Source organism: Zonotrichia albicollis, chromosome 7 (assembly GCF_047830755.1).
Source record: "Zonotrichia albicollis isolate bZonAlb1 chromosome 7, bZonAlb1.hap1, whole genome shotgun sequence".
Classification (NCBI taxonomy): domain Eukaryota; kingdom Metazoa; phylum Chordata; class Aves; order Passeriformes; family Passerellidae; genus Zonotrichia; species Zonotrichia albicollis.
Genome location: NC_133825.1, coordinates 48,258,910 through 48,273,189, shown reverse-complemented (window position 1 = coordinate 48,273,189; position 14,280 = coordinate 48,258,910). Strand labels below are relative to the sequence as shown.

General features: G+C 45.4%; 1 protein-coding gene across 3 annotated transcripts in view; it reads right to left on the bottom strand.

The window, feature by feature from the left end:
- Positions 1–14,280, bottom strand: part of DOCK1 (dedicator of cytokinesis 1) — a 291,813-nt gene that overhangs the window by 236,587 nt on the left and 40,946 nt on the right. For 2 of the 3 annotated variants that reach the window (XM_074545390.1, XM_074545391.1), the window contains exons 8-18: positions 13,638–13,795; positions 12,878–12,959; positions 12,065–12,200; positions 11,680–11,752; positions 9,797–9,939; positions 7,518–7,643; positions 6,271–6,395; positions 5,887–5,985; positions 4,229–4,301; positions 2,398–2,501; positions 1,800–1,983 (exon numbers count right to left, since the gene is read on the bottom strand). In XM_074545390.1, the coding sequence (XP_074401491.1) occupies positions 1,800–1,983; positions 2,398–2,501; positions 4,229–4,301; positions 5,887–5,985; positions 6,271–6,395; positions 7,518–7,643; positions 9,797–9,939; positions 11,680–11,752; positions 12,065–12,200; positions 12,878–12,959; positions 13,638–13,795 (1,303 nt within the window). The remainder of the gene's footprint in view (positions 1–1,799; positions 1,984–2,397; positions 2,502–4,228; positions 4,302–5,886; positions 5,986–6,270; positions 6,396–7,517; positions 7,644–9,796; positions 9,940–11,679; positions 11,753–12,064; positions 12,201–12,877; positions 12,960–13,637; positions 13,796–14,280) is intronic. The other variant, XM_074545392.1, reaches the window with a different exon arrangement.

Below are 14,280 nucleotides of genomic sequence, written 5' to 3'. Positions count from 1 at the left end.
TTCTTCCCTGCTCAATGAGACATGGTGATCTTGCTTAATAATGTCACAGTACTTTGAAGAGAGAGAAGAGACTTTGGCAACTCCGAGGAAAAGTTTCCCAGACAACATAATTAACAGCAGCATTAAATAAAGATCAGGCCTTCAAAGCAAACAATATGTAAATCAAGCACCAAACAATGCTCAGGCTTCATTTTAATAGCAGTTCTGTGAAAGCCACATCAATATATTGATCACTGGGAAATACTTTTAACTACTAACGAGCACTAGGGAAGGGCTGAAGGGAAAAACAGCAGCGATTTCCTAACAAAAAGCTGTTTAATTCCAGATGTTGGATCCTGCTCTCCAAGCCCCAGCCCCAGTTTAATTCCAGATGTTGGATTCTGTTCTCCAAGCCCCAGCCCTACTTTAATTCCAGATGTTGGATCCTGTTCTGCAAGCCTCAGCCCCACTTGAATTCCAGATGTTGGATCCTGCTCTCTAAGCCCCAGCCCCACTTGAATTCCAGATGTTGGACCCTGTTCTCCAAGCCCCAGCCCCAGTTTAATTCCAGATGTTGGATCCTGCTCTCCAAGCCCCAGCCTCAGTTTAATTCCAGATGTTGGATCGAGCCCCAGCCCCACTTCAATTCCAGATGTTGGATCCTTCCCTGCAAGCCCCAGCCCCACCATGCTGCTGCTGAAGATTTTTATTCTTTTTTAAGTATCCATGCCCTGTCCCTCATTTCTTCCCCTCCAAGTTGTGTCCTCCTCCTTGACTTTTCCCCCTGCTTTTGCAACCTCTGTGAGCTTCGTTTTGGCCTGTTTTGTTCCTTTGCACTGCAGCTCATTTCCTCATTTTCCAGGAGCCCGTCTTTGCTGGGAAATCCTCCCAGCACATCCCAGTTTTCAGCTGAGCGCCCAGCCAGGCTCCAGGGCTGCCAGGCTGCAGTGGATCTGACGTGCTCTGCATGTGAAACACCCGGGATGAGCTGGGAGAGCCACTGGAAAGCAGCAGAGCCACGGCAGGGCTGGAGCCACCGAGCAGGGACATCCCCCTGGGCAGAGGGGACTCTGCGTGTGGCAGTGTCCCCAGGCAGCTGCCACAGCCCTTCCTGAGTCACAGCAGCTCCCTGCCATGACTCAGTCCCCATGGAATGACCCTCCCACACTGCTGGAGCAGCCAGGGGAACAGGGGATGGCTCCATGGCAACCAGCACGGAGTCACACGCAGGGCACGGGCTGCAAATGGCAAAGGTTTGCTCTGGTGCCACCACCAGCCTCCCACAGCCTGGGGATGCACTCAGCCAGCTGGCAAATGAGGGAATGCAAGGTTGGAAAGGGACACACGGAGCCAAGGCCGTTGCTGGAAGGTGTGGGAACATGAGGGTGATCTCCATCCTCCCCTACCATCCCTTCTGCACACAGGAGAGACCATCAGAGCTGTCCCCAGCCCTGAGATACGGACATTGCACCTTGGGATAACAAACCAGCATGTCTGCAGGACAGCCCTGATGTTACCTGCTCTGAGAGCAAACTCATCCCTCCCTCAGTGCTGTTTTTCAGAGAACAGTGAAATGCCACACAGCCTGTTCCAGTGCATTTCAGGGCAAGAGCCTCAACCAAATGGGAAACAATATCCCTGGTTCCACTCCACTTGGATTCTTCTGGTTTTTTCAGAGACATCATCTGCTCTGGAGCAAACAGAGCAAAGCTTGGATGGTTCACACACTCACCCAGCAAACAGCCACGTGGAATGGGGATGGAGAAGGCGGCAGAGCCAGCACACAACCCCTGTGAGGAGCAGCAGCTCCGGGCACTCACCATTCTGGGTAAGCTTTGTTGAGCAGACCAGGGTGGAAATCTGGAAGGAGTCCTTGCTGATGGTGCAGCTCCCAAGGTTCTGCATGCTCTTGCCTGTGGCTGAGTGTCCCTTCTCCTCCAGCTCAATCTTTGTGGAGGGCAGACTCAGATAGGTGGAGGCATCCTCCAGCTTCTTGGCCTCGGCCTGCAGCGATGTTTGAAACACAGCAGGAGAAAATATCCTGTCAACATCTCAGCAACAAGAAAATTTTAACCTTTATCCTGGATTTTCTTAGGTTTGGAGCTATCAAATGCATCTTTAACAACACTAATTTAGCACTAATCTGGCTATATTAAAGCCAAAATGGCCTAATGGCTTAATTAAAAGGCTACAGAATTCATTTTTCCCAACCCACATAAACTCAACAACAAATCCTGCTGATATTACTACATATTAAAGGTTTAACACTCAATCTCCCATATAAACCAACTGCTCAGGACTTGCTGCTTAGTTTGATTTAACAGCAGAGTTCAAAACACATTTTCCAGTGTAATTCTGGAACAGAATTCCCCAGAAGTCAGTCAGTGGAGCTTCCCTGCTGGAAAGTCAAAACTCTACCTTGTAAACTATAAGATCGTGCTCTCCATCCCTCAGAGTTGTGCCATCATATCTCATGAGCTTCACAAACGCCAGAGCAAATATTTTCTCAGATTTGTCTTTGGCTGTTACCCAAAAAAAAAAAAAGAAAAAAAAAAAAGAAAAAAAAATCACTACATAATTATTTCAACAGTCAGGACACCTAAATCTCACAAACATGGACAACTTGTCAGTGAGGGACCACAGCAAAAATTCTCATGTAAATTAAGTGCATAAAAAACTGAAGAAGTCTTCTAAAAGCAAGACAGAACAAAAAAAAGAAAAAGCCAAATGAATACATCAACAATAACCAGATGCTTCTTATTTCCATATTCTGTCTGTTCTTTTTGGAAAGCTTTATAAAGGCAAATTTTAAAAACAAAACAGAAATGTGATGCACTGAGAAAGGCCAGGTTTTCAGAAGAATGGCAGCGTTTGGGAGCTGGAATAAAGATTAAACACCAGCACTGAGGATCTCATCAGAGCACAGAGCCCTGAGGACAGACATTTGCAGGAGGAACATTAGAAGCAAAACAAAAACTGGATCCATAAATGCAGATGAAGTGCCTCCGTATTTTGAAAGCTGACCCATTCTGCAGCCAACAGGAACTAAAAAATGCATTCAGCTTCTTCTTGGTCAAATCTGTTGGCAAAAGTTGAAAACAACAAAGCAAGAGATGAAGGAGAGATCACAAAGGAAGCAGAGAAGTAAAGCCAGCAGGAAAGTGTCATCACCTTGAGGCAGCCCAAGGGGCCTGGGAGAAAGGCCTGGAGGGGCTCGTGTTGATATTTAGGAGTGACCACTTCTAAATATTTAGGCTGTGGCCAACCTAAATATTTTAGTCATCATAAGAACATTTCTGACTCTAATAATTTGTAGCACACAATTCTGATAATAATGACACTGAATTTTGGAACAGCATTTTCCTTAAAAAGTATCATTGCCTAGGTTATTTTATTAATTTTTTTTTAATCCCAAAGTTTTCAATTACTGATGCTAAGCCAACTGTAGACGGTCACATTCCCATTTGTGGAAGACCTTTACTACTCCCTGTCTCTAAGATACAAAATACTACAACCCTCTGAGTTATTAATGAAAAGCTTTACTCCATTAATAACCTAGTAAAAAATTCCATTTATTCCCTTTGGGAAGAAAAACTGGACAGGGAAAGAAAAACTCAATCAGGATAGGTGAGAGTGAAGAAGATGTAATGGGAAAAAGGAGCTGAGATATGACAAAGTGTCACAAATTTAATCCTGCACTGAAAGCAAAGGCAATGATCAGCTGTGGATTGGGAATGTGGGAATGTCATCATGCTCCAGAAATTCCCAAGGATGGTGCCTTGTGCAGGCTGCCCTAGGACAGAGGCTGAAAGAGTTCCAGAATAAAGCAGGGATTGATTCAAAGCATCTCCTCCATGGATCCACCATGGGCAGCACCAGAGCCCAGCCAGGGCTGCACCCAAGATGAACCAAAATGGCCCCAAAATGCACAGCTGGGCACGGGCTCTGTCCCTGGGATCAGTTCTGCTCCATTTGCACCTTGCAGTTCATTGTCCCATCCCAGCTTTAGCCCAGGCAGTCCCACCCTGCTTGTTTTTCTCTCTCCAGCCCACGGGGTTTGTGCTCCTGGGCTGGGATTGGGATCATTTGTCCTTGGTGCCCAGCTGGAGCAGGAATTGTTTTGTCTCCCTGCTCTGTGCACAGAGCTCAGCATCCCCTGATGTGAGCCCAGACCCACACACTAAAGCAGCTCAGAATGTGAAAATACAAAAGCTAAGCCTGAGCATGAAGGAGAGGCTGAGTTACTCACAGTCCTGGGAGGATCTGTGGCGGAAGGTGAACCTCAGGTGGCTGCGGTTCACGTCCTCGATGGGGATGGCAACCTGGCACCAGGAGAGGACAAGGAAACGGTCAGGGCAGCACCTCCATCCTCCCCAACCCCATCCAGACACCTTCCAAGTGATCAGTGAGTGACAATCCCAGCAGCACATCCATCCTCAGGAGTCCTTTCTGTCTACAGGCACGACAAGGCACCTTTGGAGTGACAAGGTGTGGGGGGCAGCTGCAAGGCCCTTGTGAGCACACAGCCCCTGCTCCCACTGCTGCAGAGACTGAATGGATTCCAGAAAGCCACCATCAACCTCCAAACATGGCAGTGCAGAGGTTATTACACAGCAAAATGAGCAGGCTTAAAGCAGAGCCCAAACAGTGATGAGTCCAGCACAAGGGGAGGAGAAGGAAACGGTCAGGGCAGCACCTTCAGCCTCCCTGTCCGGTTTTCTCGGCTGTTTGAGGGGCCTGGAAAGGCCCGGGGTGGCCTTGGGGCAGCCCGCGTATCAAGGACGAGAAGAGGCTTCAGTTCTTCTTTCGGTTTTTATGTTTATTAATTGTTTATCTAAAAGATTTTCTTTCAGCCGAACAGAGCTCTGCTCAGCAGCCAGCCATGAGCACACTGTGCCGTCCTCCGGACAGTCACCTATCTTTATACCCATTGTTACGTGTACAATATTTATCATTTTTCCCCAATACCATTTATTCTCATTGCTGGGTGCACTCTCAGTAATAACCAATCCAAAAGTGCCACCATGGCCAAAGAAGATGGAGGAGAAGAGGAAGAAGAAGGAGGACAGGACACGCCCCAATTCCTCCATCTTACTTCTCTAAACCCCCCTGTACATAAATCCTAAACCCTGTGTCTCACCCTCTAATTAGCTAATCCCTTCACCATTCACCCCGGTGAAGCCCTCATCCTTGTCGTCTCCTGTGTAGGACCAAAGTCCAGCCACCAGACACTTCTGGCAACATTCCAGGACTCCCGAGCCCCCCAAGGTGGTCTCGGTGGCCCGGCACCTCAGGACTGAGATCCTGAGATCCGACACCTCCCCAACCCCATCCAGACATCTTCCAAATGATCAGTGAGTGACAATCCCAGGGGCACATCCATCCTCTGCCATTCCAACAGCCCTTTTCTGCCTACAGACACCATAAGGCACCTTCAGAGTGAAAATTCTGGTGTGGGGAGCAGCTGCAAGGCCCCTGTGAGCACACAGCCCCTGCTCACAGACAGACTGAAAGGATTCCAGGTTTGCAATCTCCAAAAGTGGCAGTGGAAAGGTTATTACTGCAGCGAAATGAGCAGGCTTAAAGCACAGCCAGCTCCCCAAACAGTGATGAGTCCAACACCATGGCAAATGTGCTTTAGCCTTAATATCCTGCTCTCCTCTAGGTCAGCTCCATGGAAAGAGAGCAAACCATTCCTGCAGAGGTGCTGGAGTTTCCCCACACCATTCATCCTGAGCAATGGCTGAAATAAAATTCAATATGCAATAAAAGTCAAAGCCTTTCTTAGCTGAGCTATTCCTTGCCCTGCTGAACACAGGCACTGCATTTCCTCACTTTTGTTTCCCCCTGGAAGCTGTATTAATGGCACATTAACACCCAGAGAAGTTATTTTAACAGTTTAAATACCTTTACAGTCTCAAACCAGCGAGGCTGCTTTACTTGGTAATAGATCACTGACTTGTACTCTGAGATGGCTTCATCACCAGCACCAGGAAAAATAACACTCTGCAAAAACAAACAGAAAGGGAAGCATTTATGTCACTTAAACTCCACTTTTTCAGTCAAATAAACAAAAAATAAATCAGCGAAGTAGGTCAGAATAAGAGAGAATGCTCCTCATGAAATTGGTACCAAAATGCATGCATGGATAAGGCAAGATGCATTTAATGATGACAAAAGTTTGGTTGAAAATAAAATCTGGGACCTTAAGCTGAAAATACAGCTGTTGAAAAGGCTTAACATGATATGTATCAAAATCAAAAAGCCCCCAGACATTAAATACTTTAATACCTCTAATCTCTTGCCATCTTCATCATAAACAGACACTGTGACTTCCACATTCTTTGCTGTGGTTTTACTGCCTTTGTCAAAATCTCCCTGCACCAAGGTGACATAGATGTCATTTCTAACATCTCCTACAAGGGAAAGCAAAGCACAAAATAACCCACAATTCTCACAGCAAACCCAAGCATTTGGGCAACCAAGGACACACAGAAACAATGGCAGAACATTTCAAACACCACATTTCCATTTATTTCATTTTTACACAACTTCTTTCAGTATTCACTTGAAAGGAGAAGTTTCAACACATTTATCCCATACAAAGGTATTTTGCAATTGAAAATATTTTACCAGCCTACAAGAGGTCTCTAATTTGTTACAGCAGGAAGAGGTTTGATGGTTTTGCTGGCCTGGGGGTTGTAGTTAGATTTATGGCTATAAATGCTCCTCAGCTCCACCCAATTGAAATGAAATTTTGACAATGAGCTGGGCATTTCCAATAATTTTATGAGCCAGCACAGGATGCAAAGAAGGTGCTGAGGCACTCCCACTTGTAGAGGAGACTGTGAAACATCTGACAGACATCTGCCAGCAGCCACAGGGAGACCTGAACTGGGGTGGGCTCTGGAAACATCTCATGGATCCCCAGAGCCCATCACTCTGCAAAGGACACTGCAGGTTCTGCTCTTGCTCATGGCAGTTTTTATTTGGAGAAGCACCACGTTTTTGGGTTGGTTTTCATGGCTTTTGGTTTGTTGTTTATTCTTTTGTAAACACCTGAACTGAACATGCACAGAATATATGTACTTTTAAAAAATGATGTGGGCTCTCTTTCAAATGCGTTATCCCGATCTGGTACAAACCCTAAGAGAGCTGCTATCTCTAAATCAAGCCTGTGCCTCAAAAATCTGCTTTGGATTCAGCACAGGAGAGGAGTTTTACATATGCCCTTGCTATGGGGATAATACAAAGTGTGTACTTGTTGTACATTCTTTTTAACTTGGAAAAAACAGAATTTCCACTCTCACTGGGATTTCCTGTCTTCTTGATGGGGGTGGGAGCTTTATTTATTGATGCTGGTATTACCAAAATATTTTACATATATTTTTAATTATTTTTAACCTTTGATATATTTTTTTAATGCATACCATATCTCATATTAATCTTTAATTATTTTTTCCTCTAAAACCTCCCATACATACAGCCATTTAAAGCAAGTTAAAGTATAACAAAGCAGCATTAATTAAGAGCCTTACCAGGCATGATAATCTCAGGAAAGCCCATTTTCCGAGCCACTGCTGTTGACCTGTCCACTAAGTGTGGAAACTCTTTCCTAATCTGATGGATATCTCCTGGAAGAAGTTTCAAAGTCACCCACAGACCTGTTGTGTAAAAAAACCACAGTTATGAAACTGCTGGGATTTATTCCTTCTTACTGAAGATTTCTTTCTAGAACTTGAAAAATGTAAAAACGTTAAAATAGTTAGGTACATTAAGATAACTGATCTTCCTTTATTAAAAAAACAGAAAACATTTTCAAACACTGAACAGATCTCATCACTTCACACAAAAATATGAGTACAGCATGCAGAATTATTTCTGATTGTGTTCCATGTTCTTTGTAATGAGATGTTTATCTTCCATGGGGGAAAAAGAGAAGGAGCAAGGATGATTTGCATGGAGAGACCCAGGGATTCCAAGCAAGCAACAGCAGCAGATCCACGCCCCAAACTGACTGATCACCACCCCATAAAGCTGTTTTTACTGCTCTGAGCACACAAATCTACAGCATCAGCTTCACACAGCTGATATTTTTCTGCTCAGCAGCAGAAGAAGCCACTAAAAAGCTGCTGCTTGCCAACTAACATCAGGCACATTTGTTACAGGAAAAAGAAAGATGACAAAGTGGAAAAAAAACCCATAAAAATAAAAAAGAAACCCAACCCAAAGAAGCCTCCACTTGGTGAAGTGGCTGGCAATCAAGTTTAAGCACAAAATAATCACAGCAGCAATTTGCAGAAGAAAATCCTAAAATTAAAAGCTATGAAAAACACCCCAAAAATATTCATCCAGGAAATAAATTGTGGGTTACCCTGTTAGAGAATTAACTGTACATTCATTTTGTGTACACTTGGCAGCTTGTCTTTTCCATGGCATCTCTGTCAGAGTTTCTGGGCTGATTTGCTGCCAGGGATGGTTCTGACAGCTGCTACTTCACTGAGCTGCAACTGTACCTGCACTGACTGGCTGAGGAACAACTCCTGGTCCTTTTTCTGTTTGTCTGGGCACTCTTTTTTAGGGAAATTAATCAAAAACACTGAAATCTTTCCTCCTGTGGGATACCCACCGGCCAAATGTGAAAACAAGGAGGGGAAGCAGATAAAACTTTTCCTCCTTAGCTAAAGGAGAATTTACAAATAAGGTTTATGTAAAATTTTGTTTGCTATTGATTAGTGCAAAAATCAGAGGAAATTGTGTTGTTTTCTTGGGGTTTGGCCAGATATGGAGTGATACAGATGCTCACAGAGTGTTTGGTGGAAACTCTGCATTAATCCAGAATTCCCAGAAGATACTGAAGCCAGCACTGGAATAACTGGGCACAGCCACATCATGATCATGGGATCACACAGAAAAATAAATCAACCCAGAGCAGCGGCCTGGAGAAGGTACCAGGGAAGGTTTCAGAGGGGTTGCCCTGCTCTGGCTCCCTCCTCTCCTTCTGTGAGCTCAGGTCTCCTGGGGAAGGAGCAAAATGTCCCAAGGGCAGCTGCAGAGAGCAAAAATATGGGGAAGGAAGAGAAGGGAGGGAATATCCCTTCCTTCAGCATGGAGAGGTAAAAATCCACAGCTCAAGGGCACAAGAGGTGAGTCCTTGAGTCATCACCTCCAGCACAGGATCTGTCATGGGACAGGTGGGGTCAGAAGGGACCTCTGGAGAGATCTCTGGAGATCATCCAGTCCTGCCAAGGGGAGCAGGTGGCACAGGAACGTGTTCAGATGGGTTGGGAATGTCTGCACAAAGGGAAACTCCACGTCCTCCCTGGGCAGCTGCTCCAGAGCTCTGCCACCCTCCATGGGAAGAAGCTCTTCCTCATGGTGAGGGGGACCTCACTGTGGTTTAGTTTATGGGCACTGCTCCTCATCCTGTCATGGGGAACCACTGAAAAGTCTGGCCCCATCCCCTGACACCTTCTGGATGTATTTACATGGAATTTTCAGATTCTCTCCCAGTCTCCTCCTCCCCAGAGTAACCAGGCCCAGCTCCCTCAGTCTCTGCTCATCAGAGATGTTCAGACCCTTGATCATCTTGGTCCCTCTCCAGCACAAATATGAACACATCCAAGAGCTGAACAATGCTACAACATGCAGAGTCCACACTGGGAAAGGGAAAAATTATGGGAAAGGGAGAAGAGCAGGCAGAGCCCTGAGGGATGGGGAAAGGAGGAACAAAACCACACAAACAATTTTTTGATCCCAAAATCAAAACCACCACGAGACGAAGCAAATCAAAGTGCACAGAACGAGCAGTACCTACCCTGACCCTTGTGGTTGACTTCTTTAGCAGCAATCACTTTGTTTATAACAGTCTGCAGGAAATCATTCTCCCCTGCCACCCTGGGTGAAAAACGGGATGATATGTTCAGCTGCTTGTGTCGAATGGCGTCATCCAACGCTAGCCTGGAGGATGCACATGACGACCAACACCAGGAGACAAAGGGGCACAGAAAACCAGAAGTCACAGTGACAAGGGAACACAAAAGATCGTATCATAGTTGTGACAAAGAGTATTTATTAGTCAACGCAGGACAGAGGACAGGAAAGGTAACAAGAAAGACAGAGGGAGATCATTAATCAGAAGAACGCTGATCTACCACAGAGAGTCCAGCACAGCTGTGAGGGCTCTGCTCCCTCAGGGACAGGGACAGTCCTCAGGGGGAGCTCTCCCACACGGGAGGCCCCAGCTACTCATGAAAACCCACACAGGCAGTTCTCTTCTCTATAAATATTGAAATATATTCATAGCAGACTGGCCCTGCAACACCTCCAGGGTCACCTCTGCCACTGCACAGGTGGAGTGCCTGAAGGAAAAGCTCCCATCAATCTCACAGGGAAAAGGAGGAGAAGAGCAGACAACCCAACTCAGTGAACAAATGAGAAGATGGGAACGATAAATAAACAGCAGCATTAGGTGGCACTGAAGTAAATCTTGCCAAGTGCTTTTGACAGCCATTGTGCTGGTGGCCAGTGAATGAATACAAACAAAGATATGAAAACAGAATTCATGTGGTACAACAGAAACAAAGCATGGGATGAGGAGAAAAATGTGCCTCATATACACAGCCCAAATCTATGTTGGAAATAACAACACCACCGTTCACCCTGCATTGGTTTCCACCTCATTCCTGTCCTTTGGGACAGACTTTTTCAGGAGAATGTTCTCATTTATTACAGGGGGAGAAGAAAAATCACATTGTGCATCTTTTTGAAGCTCTGTGTATATGGAACAGGAAAAATGAATCAGTGCTAATGGAGCAGAAAACTGGATGTTCCATTAGCACCCCCTCTGAAAGGTTCATTTTCATTGCATACTTCCACACTGGCTAAAAAATAACTTTGCTGTTGTTTACCACACAATAAATGTATCTTTCTCTTCCCCAAACCCCATTTTCCTTGAAAAATGGAATTGTACTTTGATTTTGTCATTAACCTGTCAGGACCTGCACACTTTGCAGTCCTCTCACCAGCCCTACACCTTCAAACCACAACAGCTTCCTGAATTGTGCCTATTTCTCAAAACAAAGTTAATTTATGATTTTATTATGCCAAGCTTTTTAAAAAATATTATTAAAAGCCCATCTGAATATCCATTAGAGCATTAATCAAGGAATTGAGCTCTCATAACTATGTTTTGCCTTTTGGAACAGATGGCAGTCCAGCATATTCCACAATGGGAGAACTAAGCATCCATGTAAATTTATTATTTATTCATTTTTTATTTATTTACTTCACGTAAATTTATTTGCCTTATCCCTTCTGCCTTTCCTCACTTCATGGAAGTAAAAACTTGGGATTTATGGATGGAAAATGATCTCTATTGATCTCAGGCAGAGCTAAAGCAGCAGTGAACTTACTTTAAGCACTTCATCTCTTACACATTCTCCCCCTGACATCTTGAAACAAAAAGAAAACAAGGCCTCAAAACTGGGAATGGATGTTTTAAACTCCAAAAACCCTCAAGTTTCTGGGGCTATCATTGTTGCAGCGAATCGCAAATTATCAGGAAAGATATATTAACAATATTACTGAAGAGAAAATATCCCATGGAAATAAATTAGCTTAAAATATTAGCTTTTTTAAAAACTCAAAGTTTAAATCTTGTTTTTTTCCTGCTTGTTCTTGCACCTGCTCCCTACTTACGGCTGGAAGGGGATGAAGTGCTGCTTGTCCTCATCATCAACCTTCCCGTTAATGATGTCGGTAACATCCATCACTGCAAAGACAAACCAAGGGCACTGAATGAACTCAGCAACGTGGGAAGAGGGAAAACCCTGGGGAACTGAAGCCACAGTGACTCAGAAGAGGGGTGGAATTATCAACTGTGGAATTTCAGAGTTGTCTAAGGAACAACAGGGTGAAAATGAGCTTTGGAATCTCAGCTACACAAACCCTGCTGGGTACAGAATACAGCGACCAGTCTGATGGGATTTGAACAGCTCTGACTTTACACAGCCCCACAGCAGCTCCACCACCCAATTTCCATGGAAGGACTGAGGAGGGGATGGAGAGATGACCCCAGAGGTACCTGCCACCCCGAAGGGCCTGCGCAGCCCCGACGTCAGCTTCCTGGTGTTGTTGTCCCGCAGCTCCATCCTGCCCACACGCACGATCTGACACACAAAACTGATCTTCTCCCTCTTCAGGTCCTTGCTGCCCAGGTCCTACAACAGGAGTGCCATCAGGCTGCTTTCTAATGGCCGAATTTCAAGTTCCATTTCAGCAGGCAGAGGCTTTGCTGCTCTGCTCAGAGTTTGCCTTTGCTGTGCAAGCCTCTAACAAAAAGTGCTCTCAGAGCTGAGCAGCTTTTGTAACAGTACTTCAACATCTTACTGGAGTTCTGTGCAAATTAATTCCTTAAGAGGTCAAACCATTTCTAGTAAGTTAAAAGTTCAAAAATTCACTTTGGTTTTTCCCAGGTGTTGAGAACGTTTAGCAGCCACTTAGTACAAATGTCTCCTGCAAGCCCCCAGCAGCACAGAATCCCAGAATGGTTCAGGTTGGAAGGGACCTTCAAAATCATCTGGTTCCCACCCCAGCAGTGAGCAGGGACACCTTCCACTGTCCCAGGGTGCTCCAACCTGGCCTTGGACACTTGCAGGGATCCATGGGCAGCCACAGCTGCTCTGGGCACTTTGTGCCAGGGCCTGCGCACCCTCACAGAGAACAATTCCCAATTCCCAGTATCTCACCTAACCCTGCCTTCCAGCAGTAGCAGCCACTCCCCCCTGCCCTCCAGGCCCTCCCCAGCTGTTTCCCCTGCAGGGGTGCCCCAGGCTGGTCCCACCCAGCCCATCCCCACCCCAGGGCAGCTGCCAGGCCCTGGGCAGGGCACACTCACGGTGAACACGGCCCGCAGGTTGTGCAGCCGGTCAATGTCCTTGGGGAGGCCACAGCTCGACCACCTCACCAGGTAGTTCTCACTGAAAACAACAACATTTTGAAGACTTTTTGTTTAAGTCATAGAGCAACAGAAGCACAGAATGCTTTGGGCTGGAAGGGATCATGAAGAATAATTTGTTCCATCCCCTGCCATGGGCAGGGACACCTCCCACTGCCCCAGGCTGCTCCAGCCCCAATGTCCAACCCAGCCTTGGGCACTGCCAGGGCTTGGGAGTCCACAACCTCTCTGGGAAACCCCTGCCAGGGCCTCACCACCCTCCCAGGAAAGGATTTCTTCCTAATATCCCATCTAAATCCACCCTCTTTCAGCTTAAAGCCATTCCTCCATACCCTATCACTGACTGCCCTTTAACTTAAGCAGATAAAATCAACTTCAGTATTCACAGGAGACTTTTCAACCCAATTTCCTTATCCTAAGGAAACAAATATTGAGCAGGGAGCTGGCATTTCCCTTAGTGCACACAATTTTTATAAAGAAAGCAGCTCCTCAGCAACCAAGTGTGGGAATTCTGCAGCTCAGCAAGGGCACAGCCCTTGCAGGTGTGCTCACCTCTGAATTTCCACAAGCACAGCAAGGCCCTGAAACGTGCCCCAAGTGAAGGGACCTGCCTCTGCTTTCCACAGAAATTTGACTTTGCTAAGCCCCAAAAGCCCCTCAGTACCACCCCTGAGTGAGCACAGATAAAAATGGCCCTGACCTGATGAATTTGGATTCCAGGGGGTCATACAGAGACATGAGGACTTCAGCATCTTCTCCTATTTTACACACGACGTTTTTTAAATTTACAAATAAAGCAAACGAAGGAGTGGCAGCAAACTTGGCTTGTCTGTTGATATCAATATTCTGCTTCTGAGACTGCAATTGAAGAACAAAATAAAGTTTAACTTAGCCCAACAGACATCCAACTGCTATAAAACTTTGCTAAAGCCTTCCAGAAAGAAGAGGAGGTTTCCATTGAGTGCCTGCTCCTGTGATCTTATTTCTGTTAGGTTTTATGACAGACAGATTTTCTGGATCTGTCTTGAAGTGCTGCACCATAAGGAAAAAGTTAAAATAAAAAAGAAGAGACAAAAGAAGAAAAGATGTCTTCACTTATTAAGGAGAGAGAAACAAATGGAGAAGAAACAGAGCCTCAAACATACCTGAAAAAAATCCAGCAACACACAATAAAAAGAAACAGAAAAGTTCTTCCTTTTAAAAATAAGGATTTTGAACTGCAAAGGTGCTGACAATTCAAGACTGAGAAGGGCTTTAAATTTGCCCCTTTTATTTCAACAACAAGTTTTTAGGATTGGCATAAAGAAATCAAACAAGAATGAGGATTTCAGTCTTTGTGATTC